At 41.6% G+C, this 25,200-nt stretch overlaps 1 protein-coding gene across 1 annotated transcript in view; it reads left to right on the top strand.

Annotated features, from left to right (window-relative positions):
- DYNC2I1 (dynein 2 intermediate chain 1) overlaps positions 1-25,200 on the top strand; it is an 850,736-nt gene that overhangs the window by 789,436 nt on the left and 36,100 nt on the right. The window contains 6 exon segments of the mRNA XM_050785712.1: positions 10,199-10,276; positions 10,832-11,051; positions 14,416-14,518; positions 21,014-21,143; positions 23,163-23,274; positions 24,414-24,502. Of these exon segments, the coding sequence (XP_050641669.1) occupies positions 10,199-10,276; positions 10,832-11,051; positions 14,416-14,518; positions 21,014-21,143; positions 23,163-23,274; positions 24,414-24,502 (732 nt within the window).

Here is a 25,200-nt window from a genome sequence, read left to right as displayed (position 1 = left end):
CAGGCCATGGTTGCTGAGAATTATGCAAGGTTATAAATAATTTTCAGAATATATATGCAAAACCGGAGAGATCAAGAAATTGTAAGTATCCTCATATGAGGGAAGAATTGCGGACGGGGCCTCTGAAGGACGTAGTGCAGAGCTTGATGGAGAGCACGTGGGGCTCTCCTTGGGCGGGTGAACTCCTGGTAATGGGGGTTTCTTGTTCCTTCTCAGGGGTGTGTCCCCCAGTGTGGTTCTAGCTCTGCACAGAAGTGACGGTGTCTGCTCCATTCCCCACTGTCTCCTCACCTGGCTGAGTACCTGGCCCACACTAAGTGTGTTGTGAGTGTTTGCAGAGTGGATGAATTGTAGTTTCAAAATCCTGGCCAGACATAGGACATGACTAAGCGCCACTGGGTCTGCTGAGTTGAGCAAGAATAAGAAATGTGATGCTATTAGTTGTCATTTAAAATTCCTGTTTTTGTTCTTTTTGTCAGTCAGCAGGTGTTGTATTTATTGATACAATAAATGTATATATTATTTAATATAATGTACAATGACTTTATATGATAATGTGCCACGAGGACCTTATTTATTTTTTATAAGACTTTATTATTTTTTATTTTATATTTATTTTGAGACAGGGGCTCGCTCTGTTGCCCAGGCTGGCACGATCATAGCTCAATGCAGCCTCAGACTCTTGGGCTCAAGTGATTCTCCTGACTCAGCCTTTCGAGTAGTTGGGACCATAGGCATAAGACACTACTCCTGGCTAAGACTTTATTTTTTTTTTAGAGCAGTTTTATGTTTCCATCAAAATTGAGAGGAAAGGGCTAGGCGTAGGCTCACCCCTGTAATCCCAGTACTTTGGGAGGCCGAGGTGGGCAGATCACCTGAGGTCAGAAGTTCGAGACCAACCTGGCCAACATGGCGAAACCCCATCTCTACTAAAAATACAAAATTAGCGGGGCGTGGTGGCGGGCACCTGTAATCCCAGCTACTCAGGAGGCTTGAGGCAGGAGAATTGCTTGAACCCAGGAGGTGGAGGTTGCAGTGAGCTGAGATTGAGCCGTTGTACTCAGGCCTGGGCAACGAGAGCAAAACTCCATCTCAAAAAAAAATATATTGACAGGAAGACACAAAGATTTCCCATATACTCCCTCGCCCCCACACATGAATAACCTCCCCCATTATCAACATACCCTGGCAGAGTGAAGCCTACATCGATGTGTCATTATCATCGAAGTCCAAGATTTATGTTAGGGTTCGCTCTTGGCCTTAAACATTCTGTGGGTTTGGGCAAATGGGCCGTGATGTGGATCCACCACAGGGCATCATGCAGAGTGGTTGCACTGCCCTAAAAACCCCTGTGCTCCGACTGTTCATCCCTCCCTTCCCCCTTATTCGTGGTAATCACTGATCTTGTCTGTGTCTGTATAGCTTTGCCCTTTCCGGAGTGTCTTATACAGCCACTCCTCAACGTATGACAGGGTTACATCCCAGTAAACCCATAGTAAGTTGAAAGTATCGTGATTTGAAAATGCATTTAATATGCCTAAACTACCGAAGCTTAGCCCAGCCTACCTTAAATGTGCTCCAAACACTTATCTTACAGTTGGCAAAATCATTTGACACAAAACCTATTTTGTAATAAGGTGTTTAATATCTCATATAATGTATTGACTGCAGCACATTGTAGAGTGTTGGTTGTTCAGCCTCTTGGTCACGTGGCTGCCTGGGAGGTGTGGCTGCTGCTGCTGCTGCCAGCATCATAACAGTATCGTACCACATATCATACCACATATTGTACTGCATGTCACACCGCATATCGTACCGTATATCACAGTGCATATCCTACTGCATAATCATGCTGCATATTGTACCGTATGTCATACCGTATATCATGGTGCCTATCCTACCGCATATTGTACCGCATATTGTACTGCATGTCACACCACATATCGTACTGTATATCACAGTGCATAGCCTACTGCATATTGTACCGTATATTGTACTGCATGTCACACCGTATATCATACCGTATATCATAGTGCATATCCTACTGCATATCGTACCACATATTGTATTGCATGTCACACTGCATATCGTACCATATATCACAGTGCATAACCTACCGCATATTGTACCACTGTGTCACACCGTATATCATACCATATATCATAGTGCATATCCTTCCGCATATTGTACCACATGTCACACCATATATCATACCATATATCAGTGCATATCCTACCACATATCGTACCACATATTGTACCACATGTCACACTGTATATCATACCATATATCATAGTGCATATCCTACCACGTATTGTACCGCATATTATACCGCATGTCACACCGTATAGCATACCGTATATCATAGTGCATATTCTACCACATATCGTACCGCATATTGTACTGCATGTCACACCACATATCATACCGTATATCACAGTGCATATACTACTGCATATCGTACTGCGTGTCACACCATATATCATACCATATATCATAGTCCATATCCTACCACATATTGTACCGCATGTCACACCATATATCATACTGTATATCATACCGTATATCATAGTACATATCGTACCGCATATTGTACCGCATGTCACACCGTATATCATACCATATATCATAGTGCATAGCCTAACACATATTGTACCGCATATCGTACTGCATGTCACACCATATATCATGGTGCATATCCTGCCGCATATCCTTCTGCATATCATACTGCATGTCGCTAGTCCAGGAAAAAAACAAAATTCAAAGTACAGTTTCCACTCAGTGCGTTTTACTTTCGCACCATTGTAAAGTAAAAAAAAACCATACATTGAATCATTGTAAGTTGCAGATTGTCTGTGATTGGAATCATACTGTTTGTGACCTTTTCCAGATTGACTTCTTTTACTTAGCGATATGCATTTTAAGGTCCGTCTGTGTCTCTTCAAGGCTTAATAACTCATTTCTCCTAGTGCTGAATAATATCCATTGTAGGGATATACTGCAGGCTACCCACTCACTAACTGGAGGACATCTTGGTTGCTTCCAGGTTTTGGCAAGTATGAATAAATCTGCTGTAAACATCTGTGTGCAGGTTTTTGTGTGAACATGTTTCCAACTCTATTGGGTAACTACCAAGGAGTGTGATTGCTGGATCATATGATAAGAGTATGTTTAGTTTTGTTAGTAAATTGCCAAGCTGTCCTCCACAGTGGCCGTAGGATTTTACTTTCTCCAGCAATGAGTGAGAGTTCCTGTAGCTCCACATCCTCCCCTGCATTTGGTGTTGTGGGTGTTCTGGTTAGGTGGGTAGTGGTATCTCACCGTCCTTTTAATTTACATTTTCCTGGTGACGTATGATGTGGAGCATCTTTTCGTATATTTGTTTGCCATCTGTATATCTTGTTTAGTGGGATGTCTGTTAAGGTCTTCAACCCATTTTTTTAATTGTTGAGTTTTAGGAGTTCTATATGTATTTTGGATAACACTCCTTTATCAGTTGTCTTTTGCAAATATTTTCTGTCAGTCTGTGACTTGTCTTCTCTTCATGTTGACATTGTCTCTTACAGAAGTTTTTAATTCTAATGAAGTCCAGCTTATCAATTTTTTCTTTCATAGATTATGCTTTTGGTGTTGTATCTAAAAAGTCATCTCCATACCTAAAGTCATCTAAATTTGTTCTGTGCTATTTCCTAAGAGTTTATAGTTTCGCATTTTACACTTAAGTCTGTGATCTGTTTTGAGTGTGTTTTCTTGAAGGGTGTAAGGTCTTTGTCTAGGTTATCGTGTGACTGTTTATTTGTTCCAGAACCATTTTTTGTAGAGACTATCTTTCATTCATTGTACTCTATTGCTGTTGCTCCCTTTTCAAACATCAGTTGACATATTTATGTGGGTCTACTTCTGGGCTTTTTGTTCTGTTGCATTCATCTATTTGTCCAGTCTTTTCGCCAGTACACACTGTCTTGATTGCTATAGCTTTGTAGTGGGTCTTGACATCAGGTCATGTCAGTTCTCCAACTTTGTTCTCCTTCAATGTTGTGTTGATTATTCTGGATCTTCCGCCTCTACATGTAACTTTAGAGCTGGTTTGTCAATATTCATACCATTCTGAAACTTCGATTGAGATTGCATGCTATAGGTCGAGGTGGGAAAAACTGACGTCTTGACAGATTTGAGCCTTATTTGTGAACATGGAATATCTCTCCCTTTATTTAGTTCTTTGTTTTGCTTAGCAGAGCTTTATAGTTTTCCTCATAGAGATCTTGTACTTGTTTTGTTAGATTGATACCTATTTGAGTTTTGAGGGTGCTAATATAAGTAATAATGTGTTTTTAATTTCAGATTCTACTTGTTCCTTGCTGGTATATAGGAAAGAAATTGACTTTTGTGTACTCACCCTGTGTTCTGTGACCTTGCTTATTATTTCCAGTTGGTTTTTTTGTTATTGTTGTTCAGTTCTTTCAGATTTTCTGCATAGACTATCATATTATCTGTGAAGAAATTTTAATTTCTTCCTTCCCAATCAGTATACTTTTTATTTCCTTTTCTTATTTCATTAGTTAGAACTTCCAGCATGATGCTGACAAGGAGTGATGAGATGATATATTCTTTTGTTTTCAATCGTAGTGGGAAAACTTTGAGTTTCTCACTTAGGTATGATATTAGCTGTATTTTTTTTGTAGATGTTCTTTATCAAGTTGAGGAAATTTCTCTCTATTCCTAGTTTACTAAGAGTTTTATCATTAATGGTTGTTGGATTTTGTCAAATGTTTTTTCTCCATTTATGGATATGATCTCATGATTTTTCTCTCTTAGCCTGTTGATTTGATGGGTTACATTAATTGATCCTTGAATGTCAAAGCAGGCTTGCATACTTGGGATAAATGCCAGCTGATTGTGGCGTATGATTCTTTTCATTTTTTATCTTTTATTTTTTTGAGGCAGGGTGTTACTCTGTTGCTCAGACTCAAGTGCAGTAGGGTGATCACGGCTCATTGTAGCCTCAACCTCTCATGCTCAAGCAATCTTACCACCTCAGCCTCCTGAGTAGCTGGAACTACAGGCATGAGCCGCCATGCCCAGCTAGTTTTTAAATTTTTTGTAGAGGCAGGGTCTTAAGATCTCACCCAGGCTGGTCTTGAACTCCTGGGTCAAGTGATCTTACTGCCTTGGCCTCCCAAAGTGCTGGGATTACAGGTGTGAGCCACTGTGCCTGGCCCTGTGTGATTCTTTGTATATATTGTTAGCTTCGATTTGGTACAATTTCGTTGCAGATTTTTGCATCTGTATTCATGAATGATATTGTTCTGTAGCTTGTTTTTTTTTTCTTGTAATATCTTTATCTGGATCATACTGGCCTCATACAATGATTAAGGAAGTATTCTTTCTGCCTCTGTCCCCTGAAAGAGAGTGTAAAGTATTGTGTAATTTCTTTTTTTTTTTTTTTTTTTTGAGACAGAGTCTTGCTCTGTCTCCCAGGCTAAAGTGCAGTGCTGTGATCTTGGCTCGCTGCAACCTCTGTCTCCCGGGTGCAAGCGATCCTCCTGACTCAGCCTCCCGAGTAGCTGGGACTACAGGTGCCTGCCACCACACCCAGTTAATTTTTGTATTTTTAGTAGAGACGGGGTTTCAGCATATTGGCCAGGCTAGTCTCAAACTCCTGACCTCAGGTGATTCACCCATCTCAGATCTGACTGCCTTGGCCTCCCAAAGTGCTGAGATTACAGGTGTGAACCACTGTGCCCAGGTAAGAATTGTATAATTTCTTTATTAAATGTTTGGTAGAATTCACCAGTGCTAGTGCTTTCTAGCACTAGCTGGGCCTTGTGTTTTCTTTTTTAGAAGGTTATTATTGACTCGATTTCTTTAAGAGGTATAGGCCTATTAAATTCTCTGTTTCTTCTAGTGTGAGTTTTAGCAACTGTGTCTTTCATGAAACTGGCCCATTTTACTAGGTCATCAGATTTATGGGCATAGAGCTGTTCATGGTATTACTAGATTATCCTTTTAACGTCATGGGATCTGCAGTGATGTCCCCTCTTACTTTTCTGATGCTAATAATTTGGGTCTGCTCTCTTTTTCCCTTAGTTAGCTTGGCCTGGAAGTGTACTGATTTATCAATATTTTCAAAAAAGCCAACTTTTGATTTCATTGATTTTTCTCTGTTGATTTCCTATTTTTAATTTTATTGATTTCTGCTTTAATATTTCTTTTTTCTGCTTACTTCAGATTTAATTTGCTCTTGTTTTTCTAGTTAATCCAAGCTCGAAACTTAGATGATTGATTTTAGATCTTTCTTCTTTTCTAATATATGCATTCAACACTATAAATTGCCCTCTAAGCACTGCTTTTGTTTGCATTCCACAAATTCCGATAAGTTTGTTTTCATTTGTATTTAGTTCAAAATGCTTTTACATTTCTGAGATGTGTTTTGGAGCCTCTGTGTTATTTAGAAATATGTTGTTTAATCTTCATATATTGTGGAATTTTCCAGTTATTTTTCTGTTACTGATTTCTAATGTGATTCCATTGTGCTCTGAGAGCAGATGTATAATTTCTGTTCTTTTATGTTTGTTAAGATGTGTTTTATGGCCCAGAATGTGGGCTATCATGGTGAGTGTTATATGCGAGCTTGATAAGAATGTGTATTCTGCTGCTGTTGGGTGAAGCAGTCTAAAGCTGCCCCGTACACCCAGTTCACTGATGGTGCCGTGGAGTTCAGCTATATTCTTACTCATTTTCTGCCTGTTGGATCTGTCCATTTCTGATAGGGAGATGTTGAAGTCTCCAGCTATAATAGTGGATTCATCTATTTCTTCTTGCAGTTCTATTAGTTTTTGACATAAATAGTTTGACACTCTGTTGTTAGGCACATACATATTAAGGACTGTTATGTATTTCATTGAAGACATAAAATTGGCATCTTTATCATTGCGTAATGCCCTTCTTTATTCATGTTGACTCTCTTTACTTTGAAGTCTGCTGTGTCAGAAATTAATATAATAACTTTTGCTTTCTTTTGATTAGTGTGAGCATGGTATATTTTTCTTCATTTGGGTTTCTTGAAGACAATAAGTAGATGGATCTTGTTTTTTGATCCTCTCTGACAATCTCTGTCTTGTGATTGGTACATGTAGATCATTGATGTTCAAAGTGATTATTGATATATTGGATTAGTGTCTACCCTATTTGTCACTATTTTTTATTTGTTGCCCTTGTTACTTGTTCCTGTTTTTGTCTTTCATTCTTTTTTTGCCTTTTGTGGTTTTAATGGAACATTTTATGATTCTGTTTTCTCTACTATCTTAGCATATCAGTTAAAGGTTTTTTTTTTTTAACTTTTTAAAGTGGTTTTAATACATTTACAATCAATCCAAGTCCACTTTTAAATAAGACTGTACCACTCCCCTTCCTTATATCCTTGCTGTCATTCATTTTACTTGTGTATAAGCCGACATAAGCATGTTATCCCTTGGTATTGGCACAGGGTTGGTTCTTGGACCCCCTGTGGATACTAAAATCTGTAAACGCTCAAGTTCCTCAAATAAAATGGCATAGGATTTGCATATAACCTATGCATGTTCTTCCATGTACTTTAAGTCATCTCTAGATTGCTTATGAAACCTAATACAATGTAAATGCTATGTAAATAGTTGTTATACTGTATTTTAAAATTTGTATTATTTTTTATTTTTATTTTTCCAAATATTTTTGGTTTGTGGTTGGTTGAATCTATGGATGTAGAACCCACAGATAAGGAGGGCTAACTGTACATATGCGTACACAAACACACACACACACACGAATAAATACCTAAGCATATGTAATTGAATGCATTTTTGTTACTATTATTCTGAACAAACTGTTTAGATCAATTAAGAAATAGAAAAGGAAAAGTTGTTTCCCTTTATTTATTTTTTCTTCCATACTTTTTTTTATGTTGACCCACGTTTCTGACCTATATTATTTTCTTTCTGATGTGGTTTGGCTGTGTCCCCACCCAAATCTCAGCTTGAATTGTATCTCCCAGAATTCCCACATGTTGTGGGAGGGACCCAGGGGAGGTAATTGAATCATGGGGCCTGGTCTTTCCCGTGCTATTCTTGTGATAGTGAATAAGTTTCATGAGATATGATGGGTTTATCAGGGGTTTCCACTTTTGCCTCTTCCTCATTTTCTCTTGCTGCCGCCATGTAAGAAGTGCCTTTTGCCTCCTGCCATGATTCTGGGGCCTCCCCAGCCATGTGGAACTGGAAGTCCAATTAAACCTCTTTTTCTTCCCAGTCTCGGGTATGTCTTTATCAGCAGTGTGAAAACGGACTAATACACCTTCTTTCTGAAGAACTTCTTTTTATGTTGCTTGCAAGACAGGTCTACTGGCAACAAATTCCCTCAATTTTGTTTGAAAGTCTTTATTTCTCCTTCACTTTGGAAGGATAATTTTGTAGAGTATATGTGTAATTTTGGGCTGGTGAATATTTTTCTCTCAGTACTTTAAACATTTCTCTATGCTGTCTTCTTGCTTCATGATATCTGAGAAGTTGAATGTAATTCTCTCTTTTTTTTGAGATGGAGTTTCGCTCTCGTTGCCTAGGCTGTAGTGCAATGGTGTGATTTCAGCTCACTGCAACCTCTGCCTCCCAGGTTCAAGTGATTCTCCTGCTTCAGCCTTCTGAGTAGCTGGGATTATAGGCGAGCACTACCGTGCCCAGCTGATTTTTGTGTTTTTGTAGAGATGGGGTTTCACCATGTTGGTTTTAGGCTAGTCTCAAACTCCTGACCTCAGAAGATCTACCTGCCTCAGCCTCCCAAAGTGCAGGGATTATAGGTGTGAGCCGCCATGCCCGGCCTGTAATTCTTATCTATGTTCCTCAGTAAAGTTTTTTTTTTTCCCCCATCTGGCTTCTTTTAGGATTTTGTCCTTATCTGTGATTTTCTGTAGTTTTGATATAATATGCCTAGGTGTAGATTTTTTGACATTGATGTTGGTGTTCTATGAGCTTCCTGGATATGTGGTTTGGTGTCTGACATCAATTTGGAGAAATTCTCAGTCATTATTTTATCAAATATTCTGTTCCTTTCTCTCTTCTTTTGCCATCCCCGTTACACACGTGAATACCTTTTGCAGTTGTCCCACAGTTCTTGGATATTTTGTTCTGGTTTTTTTTTTTTTTTTTTTTTTTTTTTCCTTCCCGCTTTTTGTTCTGTTTGCTGTTGAGTTTTGGTGGTTTCTGTTGAGGTATCATCAAGCACAGAGACTTTTTTCTTCAGCTGTGTCCGGTTTACTAGTGAGCCCATCAAAGTTGTTCTTCACTTCTGTTTCTGTTGTTTTTGACCTTGAACTTTCCGTTCTGGTTCTTTCTTAGGCTTTCCATCTCTCTGCTTGCATGCTATGAACTTTATCTATTAGAGCTCTTAGGAAGTTACTCATAGTTGTTTTAAGTTCCTGTTCTGACAGTTCCAACATCCCTGCCATGTCTGGAACTGGTGCTTGCTCTGTCTCTTCAAACTGTATTTTCTGCTTTCTAGTATGCCTTGTAATTTCTTCTGGATTGTGCAGTGGCGCGATCTTGGCTCACTGCAGCCTCTGCCCCCCAGGCTCAAGCAGTCCTCTCACCTCCGCCTCCGGAGTAGCTGGGACCATAGGTGCACACCACCATGCCCAGCTAATTGTTTGTATTTTTGGTAGAGATGAGGTTTCGCCATGTTGCCCACGCTGGTGTCCAACTCCTGAGTTCAAGTAATCTGCCTGCCTTGACCTCCCAAAGTGCTGGGATTAAAGGTGTGAGCCACAGTGCCTGGCCTATTTCTCTGTCTTTAACGGTGTAGATCAGCTGAGCACTATTCAGCGGGGAGTATGTTCACGGAGAAGAAATGGATTGCTGCACGTTTGAAGTTTATTTGTAAAACACTTAAACAAATTTTAGCCACCAGAAGTACAAAATTACAGAACTACAGCCACCAGAATTACAGAGGTTTCCTGAAAAGAATGTTTACTGTATTCTCTTTTTGGTCCTACCTATAAGTTAGCAAGGGTATTTCTTAAAGGAATTTAACATTATATTAGTTTTAAAAATACTTAGAGTTTCAAATTAGCAACATCAGATTAATCTCAGAAAACATATGTTTTCCCAGCCTATTTGCAATATTCAAGTTTATGATTGAATTTTTTGGTTTCATGTTTGATTTTTACCTCTAGGAAATTGAAAAGGAAGAAACTGATTTAGAACATGCTAGAGCTGATGCATATACAGCCAGTTGTGAAGATGATTTTGAAGTATGTATAAAAGTTAAAACTTTCCTTAGCTTAAAAATCATTTATTCTTAAACATCAGCTTATATGTAGTAAATTTGATGCCCTTTTTATTCTTTTTATTAATCCTAATACTCAGTATCTATCTAGGTTTGATTTAGGTCAAGCTATTACCTATAAAATGCTTGCTATACTTCTACCAATACTTACCAATATGATGTAATTAAATGATTTTATAATTTAACTCATATTTAAGTGCACTGCATAAAAAGTGTGTATGTAGGTATCTACAAAAATACATACACTTTCACATTCTCAGTACAAGTGTTTGCACCTGATGGTAATTGATAGTCTTCTGTGTATGGTTCTGTATTGTGTGATTTATTTTTAGAGAAATAAAGGTAGCAGTTTGTATAGATGTATCTTCAAAAACATTAAAGTCAGGGAACTATAAATATCTTAGCTGTAATAAGGACATTGACTGTTTTAAGTTACAAGCTGTCATGTTTTGTTCAGTATGAGTGATAACGTAAAGTCAATTTGTCTTAAAGCGTTCCAAAAGATTGTTATTGTTTGCAGGACTACGAAGATGACTTTGAGGTTTGTGATGGTGATGATGATGAAAGCAGTAATGAACCTGAGTCAAGAGAAAAAATGGAAGAACTTCCTCTAGCTCAAAAAAAGGAAATACAAGAAATTCAAAGAGCTATTAATGCAGAAAATGAAAGGATTGGCGAGTTATCTTTGAAACTGTTTCAGAAGCAAGGTAGAACAGAATTTGAAAAGGAGCCCAGGACAGGTAAACAAATCAATGCTACTGATAGTGTCCATGCTCTTAGGGCTCTGCGTACTGAGCCCTCACAGATGCCATCACACACAGGCCTGCTCTAATAAGGTGGGCAGAGAAGTAACATCTTCCACATGCTGGTGGTGCTGTGCCCTTGCAACTACCACATAGGAGGCCCCCCGAAGACTTGAGCACGAGCACATCAAGAATTCTCTTACACAGAGAAGTTGCACATCACTATTCTGCTCAGCGCCCAGGCCTTAGGTTAGCTGAGGGCGCTGTGGCCCCACTCAGTGAGCACTGATGCTCCTGTTCTCCAGAGGGAGCTGAGGATACTGTGGCCCTCCTCAGTGGGCAGCCTGGCTTGTTTTTTCTTTGCAACCAGCGTTTTATCCATCTGTGAGCACATGCTCTTATTTTTCCTGATAATGTGCTCATTGAGTTTCCACAGAGGAATCATCATGGTTTTCCCTGGAGGTGTGGCAGTGTCCGCCAGTGAGTGCCTTCATGAGGCACGTGGTGACTGAGGGTTTGAGGTGCCTGTCAAGTCTTGGGACACAGTCAAACTGAGCCTGACACAAAGCATGCTCTTGATTCATTCTTTTTTCCTACAAGGACCTTTTTAAATTAAATTTAGAAATGTATTTTTTCTCCAAATTCTTAGCATCAGGATATAATGTTACTTGTAAGAGTAGGAATTAACGTTTCAAATCGCTTTAAAGGACAACTATGACTTTCTGATAAAACATGGGCACTGAGGGTAAAATAGGATAATGTTAAAATATTATTTGATGACATACTACTTTATTAGTAAAATATTCAGTAATGCAGTTAATTATAGTTAGTAATTAATATGATGCACTAATACAGATGAAGGTTTTGCAGAATGATTCTTTGTCTCACATTTTGTGCCTGCTACAGAGATGGCAGAACTCAGCTGGGCAGTGCTGATAGAGTGTTCTTTAAACTTATAGCAAAAGGGCACCTGTCCTGGTAGAGGTAAGGATCTGCCCCTTCTTCAGCCCTATTGCCCGGCTGAGGCTCAGGGACTGTTTCCCTCAGCTGCCCGTGGAGAGACGCTGCGCACAGGGAGGGCCTGTGTGCCACCAACACACAGGATTTCCTGGCAGCATTAAAGCTTGTCTGCTCTGGAGTTGCTGAGAAGTGAGCAGGATTTTATTCTTAACATTACTGGTTTTCTTAGCAGATCTATGAATAACCTTTTTTTGTTACTCATTTTCTACATTTATGCTTAGTGTTATTTCTTCATTAGCCTCATTTACAAGATTAGAATTTACAGCTCTCAATATAAGAGATTATTTTTGGCGTATTTCTTATTTGAAGGAGTTATTCACTGCCATAGACAAAGCTGGAGCTGCTTTCTTGGCCCTGTTTCATGTTGAGCTGGCACCGGTGGACGGTCGTAAAGGCTAGCACGGCACTGATGGCGTGGTCTGTGCTGAAGCAGGAATCACGGAGCCATGCTGACCCCAGGGTTTCAGATAACTGACTAGCTGTGTGATCTTGGGCAGTTACTTAACCTCTCTGTGCCTCATTTTCCTTAACTGTGAAATGAGCCTCAGACTTTCTTTAGGGTTATTGTGAGATTAAACAAGCTAAACATGGAAGTTGCTTAAAGGAGTGGCAGGCACGTTCTGAGTGCTAAGCACCATCCGCTGCTGTTCTGTGGAATTCATCAAGCAGCCGGTACCGTTTGGTTTCTGTGTCCTCCTTGGCTATACCCTGCTGCACCCTGTGGTGCTTGGACTGCTTGGTTATAAACTGCACACCTTATCCTTTTTTGGGGCAGTAGGAAACCATTTGGTAAATAACTTTTTCCCATGCACCGAAGTTACACCATGGTGTTGGAAAGCCTATGTACACTTCCAAAAGGTAAATGGTCCACTTGGTCAGTGAAGGAGTCTTTGCTGAGCGCTGACGCCTTGCACAGAGGTGTGGGCTCTGTTCCAAGGATGTCTTTATTCAAGTCTTAATTCTGTAACTTTAAATGTTTTCTCATTCTTAAAAACAGCCACATCTTAAAATGTCTGTGTGGTGCTTTGTAATTGTTCATAAACGTGGCCTGCTGTGGTCCTTATCACATCCTGTACGGCAGATGTCCGACAATAAGGGACCTGAGATGCAGAGGTGAAGTAACCCATGGTCATGAAGCAAGTAGCAGGCAGTGCTGGGACTTGAGCTCAGGCCCCTGACCCAGACAGACATCCTCCAGAGCCACACCCTCTGCATCACTGGCCTGCAAGCTTTGTTGTGAAGATCAGATGAGATAATGTGTGGGAAAGGGTTATGAGAGTTTCATAAAACTGTAAGACAGTGGGACAAGTGCAAACCGATATCCAAAAGGAATGAAAAGACAGTAAGATACAGTAGAAATAAATATACAAACAAATATGCAGATAAGTATGTACAGGAAGCCATAGAAATCCTTAGGGGGAAAGAGGTGGATTGAGGAATGGTTTGTGTCCATTACTAAGGATTATGGATGGAGTTGCTTGTTCTTGTCTTTCTTTTTTTTTTTTTTTTTTTTTTCCCTGAGACAGAGTCTCACTCTGTCTCCCATGCTGGAGTACAGTGGCGTGATCTCTGCTCACCGCAACCTCCATTTCCTGGATTCAAGCGATTCTTCTGCTTCAGCCTCCCGAGCAGCTGGGACTACAGGCACCCGCCACCACACCTGGCTAATTTTTGTATTTTTAGTAGAGATGGGGTTTTGCCACATTGGCCAGGCTGGTCTGGAACTCTAGCCCTCAAGTGATCTGCCTGCCTCAGCCTCCCAAAGGGCTGGGATTACAGGCATGAGCCATCACACCTGGCCAAGTTGTTCATTCTTATATAATATGAACCTTTTCCATCAGCCTGACAATTTGATAATCTAGTCACATCTTCAGAAATTTTAGAAATTCTTCTGAGGAAGCTCATGCCTGCATTCTCTTTTGTTTTGTGCCCTTTGACATATTAAGTAATTGATTCAATATTAATTTGCACTTGTTTCTGTTTTTTAGCAATTTTGTATGCCCTTGTTCCACTTCCCTTACTAAAAGATAATCTTTGTTTTTTTTGCAGAATGGGCCTAGATCTGCATCTTTTGTGCATTCTTAAGTATTTCTAAAACTCTTTAATAGTGTGAGTGATACATACAATAGATTATCAGTAAATTTTGCTTTGTTGCCTGAAAGTTTTAGATGAAATAAGCAAGAGAGATATCTTAAATGCTTATGGAAGATGTTTGTCGTTAGTTGAAGGGTTTATTGACTATAATTGTTATATACGCCTATAATTGTTTTACTCCGGATATTTTTTTGCTTGGAAGACATATTGCAGTGTTGCAAAAATAGTGTTTTTCTTCCTCATACAGATACAAACAGTTCCCCTTCCAGAGCCTCCGTTTGTGGAATTTTTGTGGATTTTGCCTCAGCTTCACACCGTCAAAAGAGTCGGACTCAGGCCCTTAAGCAAAAGTAGGTGTATTGGGAAAGCAGCCAAAGGTGTTCAGGGCTTTAGCATACTTTTTTTTCACATACTTTTAAAAAATCGAGTTTTAAGTTGCATTTTTACTACTGTCTTTTGGGGTATATGACTTAATTTGTACTACACTTTTCTTTGTGTTGATATCTTATGTTAGTAGAGCAGGTGTGTGAGCTGCGACGTACCATGTGCTGATGTTGGATGTTTGTCCTTACATTTGTGGTGGACAGTTGGAGCTACCCTGGGAGTAAATTGAGAAATTTGTAAAATGTAGAAATCTATAAAAGATATATTTTCAAGTCAAGGGTCTATCGTACTAAGCCCACATATGACTGAAGAGTAAATGAAAAAAATAAAGATTTTTTTTTTTTTTTTTTTGAGACAGAGTTTCACTCTTGTTGCCCAGGCTGAAGTGCAATGGTGCAATCTCAGCACACTGCAACCTCTGCCTCCCAGGTTCAAGTGATTATCCTGCCTCAGCCTCCTGAGTAGCTGGGATTACAGGCGCCTGCCACCACGCCTGGCTAATTTTGTGTTTTTAGTAGAGACAGGGTTTCTCCATGTTGGTCAGGCTGGTCTCGAACTCCCGATCTCAGGTGATCCACCTGCCTCGGCCTCCCAAAGTGCTGGGATTACAGGCATGAGCCACCGTGCCTGGCTAAAAAATAAAGAGTTTTAAAAGTGGGTTTAAAATCTCTTAACACCTGGCTTAGTTCATGGCCTTAATAAGTACTCAATAAATATTTACTAAATGAAATAATCAATCATTAATAATAAAAGTGGCTGGGCATGGTGGTATATGCCTGTAATCCCAGCACTTTGAGCACAGGAGTTCAAGACTGGGTCTGAGCAACATAGTGAGACGCACCTATGGTCCCAGCTCCTGGGGGGTGCTGAGGTGGGAGATGGCTTGAGTCTGACAGGTCGAGGCTGCACTGAGCCGTGACTGCACCATTGCCCTCCAGCCTGGGTGGCAGAGCGAGACCCTGTCTCAAAATAGAAAAAATAATAATAATAGTAATAAAGGTAACAGTTTTCACAACAGTTTTGCTACCCTTACATTTTGGGTCTCCTGTGGAGGTAGCAAAACTAGTTTCTGGCCCCATGGCTTTTTTTTTTTTTTTAAACCTGATTCAAGTTCTCAGAAAAGTACATATGGTTTAATGCAATTTTTATAAACCTAGAAATAAAGCTAGACAGCATGTTGTTTAGACTCATATAAATATGAGATGAAATTATATTTTGAAAAACAAGAAAATGATAACCACAAAATTCAGTCTAGTGATTGTTGTGGGCAGTGGGGCATCTGGGAATGTGTCAGGGAGGAGCCACTAAGTAGATGCAGGTCATTGGTTGCCTTCCCTTCCTTTCCCTTTCCCTTTCCCTTTCCCTTTCCCTTTCCTTTTCCCTTTCCCTTTCCTTTTCCCTTTCCCTTTCCTTTTCCCTTTCCCTTTCCTTTTCCCTTTCCCTTTCCCTTTCCCTTTCCCTTTCCCTTTCCTTTTCCCTTTCCCTTTCCCTTTCCCTTTCCCTTTCCCTTTCCCTTTCCCTTTCCCTTTCCCTTTTCCCTTTCCTTTTCCCTTTCCCTTTCCCTTTTCCCTTTCCTTTTCCCTTTCCCTTTCCTTTTCCCTTTCCCTTTCCTTTTCCCTTTCCTTTTCCTTTCCCTTTCCTTTTCCCTTTCCCTTTCCTTTTCCCTTTCCCTTTCCCTTTCCTTTTCCCTTTCCCTTTCCCTTCCCTTTCCCTTTCCCTTTCCCTTTCCCTTTCCCTTTCCCTTTCCCTTTCCTTTTCCCTTTTCCCTTCCCTTTCCTTTTCCCTTTCCCTTTCCTTTTCCCTTTCCCTTTCCCTTTCCCTTTCCCTTTCCTTTCCCTTTCCCTTTCCTTTTCCCTTTCCCTTTCCCTTTCCCTTTCCCTTTCCCTTCCCTTTCCCTTTCCCTTTCCCTTTCCCTTTCCCTTTCCCTTCCCTTTTCTTTATTTTACGTCTTCTGCTTTTGAGACAGGATCTCGCTCTGGCACCCAGGCTGGAATGCCATGCCATGATCTTGGTTCACTGCAGCCTTGACCTTCTGGGCTCAGGTGACCCTCCACCTCAGCCTCTCGAGTAGCTGGGATTACAGGTGTGCACCACTACACCCAGCTAATTTTTATATTTTTTTATGTAGAGATGGAGTCTTGCCATGTTGCCCAGGCTGGTCTTGAACTCCTGGGCTCAAGCAGTCCACCCACCTCAGCCTCCCAAAGTACTGGGATTACAGGTGTGAGCCACCGTGCCTGGCTGGTAATCTAGTAATTAGTAGTTTTCTAGTTAGGTAGGTCCTAGGACCTGTTAACTAGATTGATATATAGTGTGCAAGTAGATTATATTGAATCATAAATTATATTAAATATTTCAAAAGAAAAATTTAAGAAATGAAAGGCTGAAACATAAAGGGATTGATGATAAATAAAAGTAAAAAAGTTTTTGAGAAAAACGTAGGAGTCCACGCTTTATAAGAGTGTGGATGAGTTCTGGCATTTGTGTGTTGTAAGGAAATACAGAGAAGAAAAATAGTATAGAGGAACTTTTACTACTAGATCTACATTTAGTAAATCAACTTGAAATTTGAGGGAAAACAGATACCTGCTTCACACTATACCCAAGATATATTCCAAATGGATTTTTAAAAAAATGAAAAAAAAAGAGCATAGATAGTGTAAGTGCTTATTTCAGTGATAAGAAAGGACTTTCTAAGAATAAAAAGAATAAAAATGAAAAAATAAAAATTACTGGAATGTACCTCAAAAATTAAATTTCTGTAAGGTACAATTGTCCATAAATTTGACAAAATGTAAAGGTAATTAACCAATTGGGAAAATATATTTGTAAAATATATGATAGAGACTTATTATCCCTAATGCATAAAATGTTTTTATAATTTAATAAGCAAAGTTAAATAGCCCTAGTTAAAAATGGGCATAGATCATATAAGACTCGAGATCCAGTTACGAAAACAAAAACTAATTTGGGCATTAAACAGAAGGATGTGACACAGGGAGTGAATTCCGTAGGTGTTGGAAGAGCTGAGCTTCAGCAGGGCCCAGGAGCAGCTCAGAGATTCCGCGCAGCAGGAGCCACCACTTCCCCTGAGCCGGAGAGGCTGGGCAGTCGGGAGCCGGAGCCATGGCCGGCCTGCTGGGGCCACAGGAAAAACCTGTCAGTGGCTCAAGGTAGAGAGGTAGGGAGAAAAGTAATGTGTTTGCTTATTTTCTCTTACATTATTTCCCCAGTCTCTCACCACATGGTCCCAGGATGGTAAAGGGCACAGAGAGAATTCACATCAGAGAAAAATTAGGCTGTCAGTAAATGTGTGAAAATATATCCTGTCAGAGAAAGTACATTGAAACAATGGGATGAATTTTTCTTTTATGGAATAGGCAAGGTATTAAAAAAATGATAATACTTAGGCCAGGCATAGTGGCTCACGCCTGTAATCCTAGCACTTTTGGAAGGTGGAGGTGGGCAGATCACCTGAGGTAAGGAGTTCGAGATCAGCCTAGCCAACATGGTGACACCCCGTCTCTACCAAAAATACAAAAATTAGACGTGTATGGTGGCACATGCCTGTAATCCCAGCCACTCGGGAGGCTCAGGCAGGAGAATTGCTTGAACCTGGGAGGTAGAGGTTGCAGCAAGCTGAAATTGTGCCACTGCACTACAGCCTGGGCGACAGAGCAAGACTCCCTCTCAAAAAAAAAAAAAAAAAAAAAAAAAAAAGATAATACTTCAGTACTGATGAGAATGTAGAGAAAAAGCTTGCTTGAAACAAATTGGTACAACCTCTGCATAGGCAGCTTTCTATCAGGTATGAAATATAGCTATCAAAATGATGGATACTCTTGAGGATATAATGTCATGAAAAATGCTCCAGTGATATGAGAAAAGCATCTTTAAAAAGAATATGGAAGGAGTCCTACTTTCTTGATGGAATAACTTGTATCAGAGAAATCCTTCAGCTAAAACAACTATAAAAGTTGGATTTAAAACAACAAAAACACCCCAGCTGATTAAATATACCAGGAGCAACCAAGGCCGCTGGGCCCTGAAGAGCCGAGGTCCTGGAGAGAAGGGACACACGCAGGCGATCGCTGTTTCCACTCAGGTTTGCATCTTGATTTCTCAAGACAATAGAGTGAAGCAGAAAGAGAAGGCCTGGAGCATGTGACGTTCGCAGAGGGTCGAGGGGACGAAAATGGAAGTTGAGGACCTTCCAGTGGGAGAATTTCTGATAAAACATCCCAGGCTTTGGTCGAGCCTCCTGCAGGCCTGTGCTCTAGGAAGCAGGGCAGACCTGGTGGAGTGTGAGGAGAAGGAAGGGGGGAGGAGGAGGAGCAGAGAGCAGACCCGGTGGCCGAGGCACCTCGATGTTGGGCGGGTCGTTCACTCGCTCATTCACTGTGCATTCATTGAGCACCGGCTGTGTGGAGATCACAGTAAAGAAACAAAAATCTCTGCCCTTGCGAGTTTATATCTTAGTGAGGAGTAATAAACAATAAATATCTTAAAGATTTGACCCCGGGCACACTAATGTTAGGGTGAAACTTTAGAAAGGAAAGGAGAAACCAGCACAGGCGATTGAAAAGTAACCGTTTGTGAAGCAAGAGGAAGCCACGTGGGTGCAGCATTTCGGGGCCTGTGGGTGGAGGGCGATTGGCTGTGTCAGGCCTGTGGGCGGAGGGCCATTGACTGTGTCAGGCCTGTGGGCCAAAGGCGACTGGAGGACGATGGGCTGTGTCAGGCCTGTGGGCAGAGGGCGATTGGCTGTGTCAGGCCTATGGGCTGAAGGCAATTGGCTGTGTCAGGCCCGTAGGTCGAGGGCCATTGGCTATGTCAGGCCTGTGGGCCAAGTGCAATTGGCTGTGTTCCGTCTGCGGGTGGAGGGCCATTGGCTGTGTCAGGCCTGTGGGCGGAGGTTGATTGGCTGTGTCAGGCCTGTGGGCCGAGCGTGATTGGCTGTGTCAGGCCTGTGGACGGAGGGCCATTGGCTGTCAGGCCTGTGGGCGGAGGGCCATTGGCTGTGTCACACCTGTGGGCGGAAGGAGATTGGCTGTGTCAGGCCTGTGGGCCGAGGGCGATTGGCTGTGTCAGGCCTGTGGGCGGAGGGCCATTGGCTGTGTCAGGCCTGTGGGCCAAGGGCGATTGGCTGTGTCAGACCTGTGGGAGCTCAATTGGCTGTGTTAGGCCTGTAGACCGAGGGCGACTGGCTGTGTCAGGCCTGTGGGCTGACAGCAATTGACTGTCAGGCCTGTGGGCCAAGGGTGATTGGCTGTGTCAGGCCTGTGGGCTGACGTTGATTGACTGTCAGGCCTGTGGGCCGAGTACGATGTGTCTGTGTCAGGCCTGCGGTGTGGGAGCTCAATTGGCGACTGGCTGTGTCAGGCCTGTGGGCTGACAGCAATTGACTGTCAGGCCTGTGGGCCAAGGGTGATTGGCTGTGTCAGGCCTGCAGGCGGAGGGCGATTGTCTGTGTCAGGCCTGTGGGCTGACGTTGATTGACTGTCAGGCCTGTGGGCCGAGTACGATTGTCTGTGTCAGGCCTGCGGGCGGAGGGCGATTGGCTGTGTCAGGCCTGCGGGTGGAGGGCGATTGGCTGTGTCAGGCCTGCGGGCGGAGGGCGATTGCCTGTGTCAGGCCTGCGGGCGGAGGGCGATTGTCTGTGTCAGGCCTGTGGGCTGACGTTGATTGACTGTCAGGCCTGTGGGCCGAGTACGATTGACTGTGTCAGGCCTGGGGGCGGAGGACGATTGGCTGTGTCAGGCCTGTGGGCAAGGGCCATTGGCTGTGTGCGTAATTGGCAGTGTCAGGCCTGTGGGCGAGGGCCTTTGGCAGTGTCAGGCCTGTGGGCGAGGGCCTTTGGCAGTGTCAGGCCTGTGGGCGGAGCGTGATTGGCTGTGTCAGGCCTGTGGCGGAGCGGGATTGGCTGTGACAGGCCTGTGGAGGGAGGGCGATTGGAGCGCCATTGACTGTGTTAGGTGCTGCCTGCAGGTCAAGTCCTGCGGGAAGCACAAAGGTTGGCTGTGGCCTGGAGAAGAGCGTGGCCCAAAACCCTTACTGGCCACATGGTCTGACCATGGCGCAGGTGATGGGACAGTCAGAATGTCAACTCCTGAAGTCAAATGAATTGGTGCTTATGAACATCCCAGGCATACATGTTGTGTGACTTGACTTTGTGTTAGCTCAGGCGTACGCATTAGAATGGTCACACATCAGGTTCTTGACACACACACGAAGCAGTCGGGGAGCAGGATCACCAGATGCCAGGGTCACACGTCGGGTTCCCACGACTTTCTACTACTCAGTTATTTTTAACTGTTAAATATCTCAGACTCACCCCACACTGAAGCTAGATTTCTGACAATGACATGCATTTAACTCTCTAAGTTTACTTCTGTTTTCCCTATACTTTCCCACGTATATTACTCAAGTTAATTTTTGTCTTGTTTCCAATTATTTCAAAGGATGCGAAGTACAAAACTGCTTCGGCTCATTGACTTAGATTTTTCATTTACTTTCTGGCTCTTGGATCTACCACCAGTAAATGAATATGACATGTATATCAGAAACTTTGGGAAAAAAAATACCAAGCAGGTAAATATGAGATATATTAACTAAGTGATAAAATGCAAGTAAAGTCTAATAGGATAACTTTGTGTCTTCCTGAATATTGTTCTGCAATATTAGAACTTGGGGATGGTCTGTGAAGGATACAAGCTTAAGGAAAATGGGGACCCATCTTCACATGGGGCCCATTCACCCAAGAGGCCAGGCACAGGCAAAGCCGGAAGTACTCCAGAGCCTTCAGGAGTGCCTGAAGGAGCTCCAGTGGGTGATCTGCTCGGAATAGGGAGAGAATGGCTGCTGTCCTGACCTTAGAGTGAAGCTTTATGCTGTGCAAATGTTTTATTTATTTATTTAGAGACAGTCTGACTCTGTCGCCCAGGCTGGAGTGCAGTGGAGTGATCTTGACTCACTGCAAACTCTACCTCCCGGGTTCAAGTGATTCTCGTGCCTCAGCCTCCCAAGTGATTGGGATTACAAGTGTGAACCATCATGCCCAGGTAATTTTTATATTTTTAGTAGAGACGGAGTTTCACCATGTTGGCCGGGCTGGTCTTGAACCCTGGCCTCAAGTGATCCGCCTGCCTTGGCCTCCCAAAGTTCTGGAATTACAGGTGTGAGCCTCTGTGCCCAATCTATTTATTTATTTATATTTTTAATTTTTTTTATTTGTATAAATTGAGGTAGTACAAGTGCAGTTTTGTTACATGGATCTGTGCATAGTGGCGAAGGCAAATGTTTTATTTAAAGTCTAGCTAAGTGTCAGGTTTGGATTTGTTTCTTGTGTTCCAGGTGAGTGTAAAGCAGTCCTACTTGTCTGTTTAAAATTCTTATAATTGAAGAATTTCAATGTATACGATACTTCTGAAGGTTTTTATAATGTGGACTCACTTAAAATTTTTTTAAATTAAATTTATTTATTAGAGACAAGGTACTAATCTATTTATTAGAGACACCCCTAAGCTGGAGTATAGTGGATGTTCACAGGCGTGATCACAGGACACTGCAGGCTCAGCTTCCCCCATAGCTGGGACTGCAGGCCTGTGCCACCATGCCTAGCTTTGGACTCTCTCTAATTCAGATTATACCTGTTTGATTCTGGGACTCTCTTCTCTCATGGCTCTCTCAAGGTGCCCTGGTGTATGGCGTTCCTGCTCCCTGTCTGCCTTATCTGCCTGTCTGTTCCTCAGTTTCCAAGGCCCGTTTTCTGGGTGAACCCTTCCTAGTGACTTATATTGAATTCTTTCTCCTGTTCCAGAGTTCCTACAATTTACTATTTCATGCAATTTTGTACTTCCCTGTAGTATTTCCAATCATTAATTCATTATGTAATGGTCTCACTTCACAACGAGGTTCTAAAGCTTTTGAAGTCAGACGTCCTATCTTACATTTTTCTTACATTCCTGATACTGGTACCACCAATCTTAACATTGTCTAGTTGGTGCACTCAATAAAATCCTTTTGAAAGGAGGAAGGTCACAGGATGAAGCTGAAGAAGCTGATGGCTTTTAAATTTTTAAATTTAAAAATTTTTTTTAAGAAACAGGGTCTTGCTCTACCACCCAGGCTGGATGGAGTGCAGTAGCAAGATCATAGCTCACTGCAGCCTTGAACTCCTGGGACACTGACAATATTAATCCTAGTTTTGCAGCTGATTCACTCTGACCTTAAGTAGATTATTTATCTTTGGTGATTTTCCTCATCCCAAAGCTGTTAGTAACAAAACTGACTTCACTGAAGCATGTACCTTTTGAAATAGATATGTGGTTTTGAAAAACCAGCATGTTCTAAGAAAATAGGATGTGGGCAGGTGAGGTGGCAGTATTTTCAGACTAAAGGGGAATCGTTTGGTGAGACTTTTTGAACACACTTTTGAAAATTAGACCTGTATATATCTATATCGAATGTTTAAGCACAGTTGTCTTTGCATGATTGTTCTTTATGCTTTGATATTTACTTTTGATACACGACTCTCATTATGAACTTAGTAATGACAAATTGCTCTGAAATTGAAACCAATGTTAATTTTGGCGTATTTTTGTTTTTAAGGCATATGTTCAGTGTAACGAAGATAATGTTGAAAGAGACATTCAAACGGAGGAAATAGAGACCAGGGAAGTGTGGACCCAGCACCCAGGAGAAAGTACCATTGTATCTGGAGGTAACATCTTGCTCTTGAGTGTTGACCATTGACTCTCTTTACATTCTTTTTTGTTTTATTTTTACTTATTCCCTTTCTGGTTCACTCTCATTTTGTCTTTCTCTTCTGTATGGTTGTTAGCATGTGACAATATCAGTACCCAATTTTCTTTTAAAGAAACACTAACTACCAGCCACAGAGCTGCTGAGCCACAAGGGGAAGGAAACCTGCTCTTGAGGCCCAGTCTGCGCCATTGCCAGGATTTATGACAGATTTTATTCCTATGTAGAGGGAGAGATTCCACATTCCAAACAACCAGTGTGTCCCTGGATCTTTGGAGCATACTGTGGTTTTAACTTGGGGGAAGCCTATTCTCATGAATGTAGAATTTTTATATTTTAAGTGCCGTTTGCAAAAATGTTCCATCAATTTAGATTGAAGGTCCCTAGAATGTATAGTTTCTGCTAAGTACTCTGGAGCGATGTACATGTTGAATGCTTTACTGGTTTTTCTCAAGGAATTGCCTCTGTATGTCAGGGATGTATATTATCCGCTTTTCTCAGGTAAGCCTCACCTTAAGAAAGTAATATACCTAAACTTACATGATAATTCAGTTGATTCCTTTGAATGTTTTTTTGTTTTGTTTTGTTTTGTTTGAGATGAAGTCTTGCTCTGTCACCCAGGCTGGAGTGCAGTGGCACGATCTGAGCTCCCTGCAACCTCCGCCTCTTGGGTTCAACTGATTCTCCTGCCTCAGCCTCCCAAGTAGCTGGGACCACAGGCACCTGCTATCACACCTGGCTAATTTTTGTATTTTTTAGTAGAGATGGGGTTTCACCATGTTGGCCAGGCTGGTCTTGAACTCCTGAGCTCAGATGATCCACCTGCCTCGGCCACCCAAAGTGCTGGGATTATAGGCGTGAGCCACCATGCCTGGCCTGAATGTTTTTCTAAATACATTACAGACTTCTATAAAACAATATGCAATTGTTTTGGGGAGTTAATAGTAGTAAATCTAGAGAGTATAGCGTGAAGTTTTCTACCTTTTCCTTCTAGGACTCTTAATGTTGATTTGTTACGCCTGTTTGAACTCTAAGATGTGTAATGCATGACTGTTTTAGAGTCAACTTCGTTGATTTTTTATAACCTGTTTTTTTTAGGCAGTGAACAAAGAGATACCTCTGATGCTGTAGTTATGCCAAAGATTGATACTCCAAGGTTATGTAGCTTTCTGCGGGCGGCTTGTCAGGTATGCTCAACCTATAATATGTTGTGTTCTCTGTGTAAGTGCTTTAAGTTTCATTCTATATAGAAACGTAGGAGCTTTTAAGATCTTAAAAGTCTTTGTAGCTTGGATAAATCAGAATCAGTTATTCATTTTCAGGTATTATTTTCTTAAAAATTATCAGTGGTACATTCATAAAGCCCTTGTGGGCAGGATGACACTGGGTAAATGTATATCACTAAAGTACTATGTATGTATTTGGATTGTGAATTTTATTATTAATTTCTTTTTTTTTTTTTTTTTTTTTTTTTTTGAGACGGAGTCTCGCTCTGTCACCCAGCCTGGAGTGCAGTGGCGCGATCTCGGCTCACTGCAAGCTCCGCCTCCCGGGTTTACACCATTCTCCTACCTCAGCCTCCCGAGTAGCTGGGACTACAGGCACCTGCCACCTCGCCTGCCTAGTTTTTCGTATTTTTTAGTAGAGACGGGGTTTCACCGTGTTAGCCAGGGTGATTTCGATCTCCCGACCTCGTGATCCGCCCGTCTCGGCCTCCCAAAGTGCTGGGATTACAGGCTTGAGCCACCGCGCCTGGCCTATTAATTTCTTACATTTTAAAACAACTAGAGACTAACGAGCAGACGTGAAGTTGGCAAGGCAAGCATAAATCTAGGGTATTTGAAAATCATAAACTTCTGATTTTGTAAGCTGATTTATAAACGGA

Source organism: Macaca thibetana, chromosome 3, assembly GCF_024542745.1.
Source record: "Macaca thibetana thibetana isolate TM-01 chromosome 3, ASM2454274v1, whole genome shotgun sequence".
NCBI lineage: Eukaryota > Metazoa > Chordata > Mammalia > Primates > Cercopithecidae > Macaca > Macaca thibetana.
The sequence above is the reverse complement of the archived record's forward strand: the minus strand, read 5'-3'. Positions and strand labels throughout refer to the sequence as shown.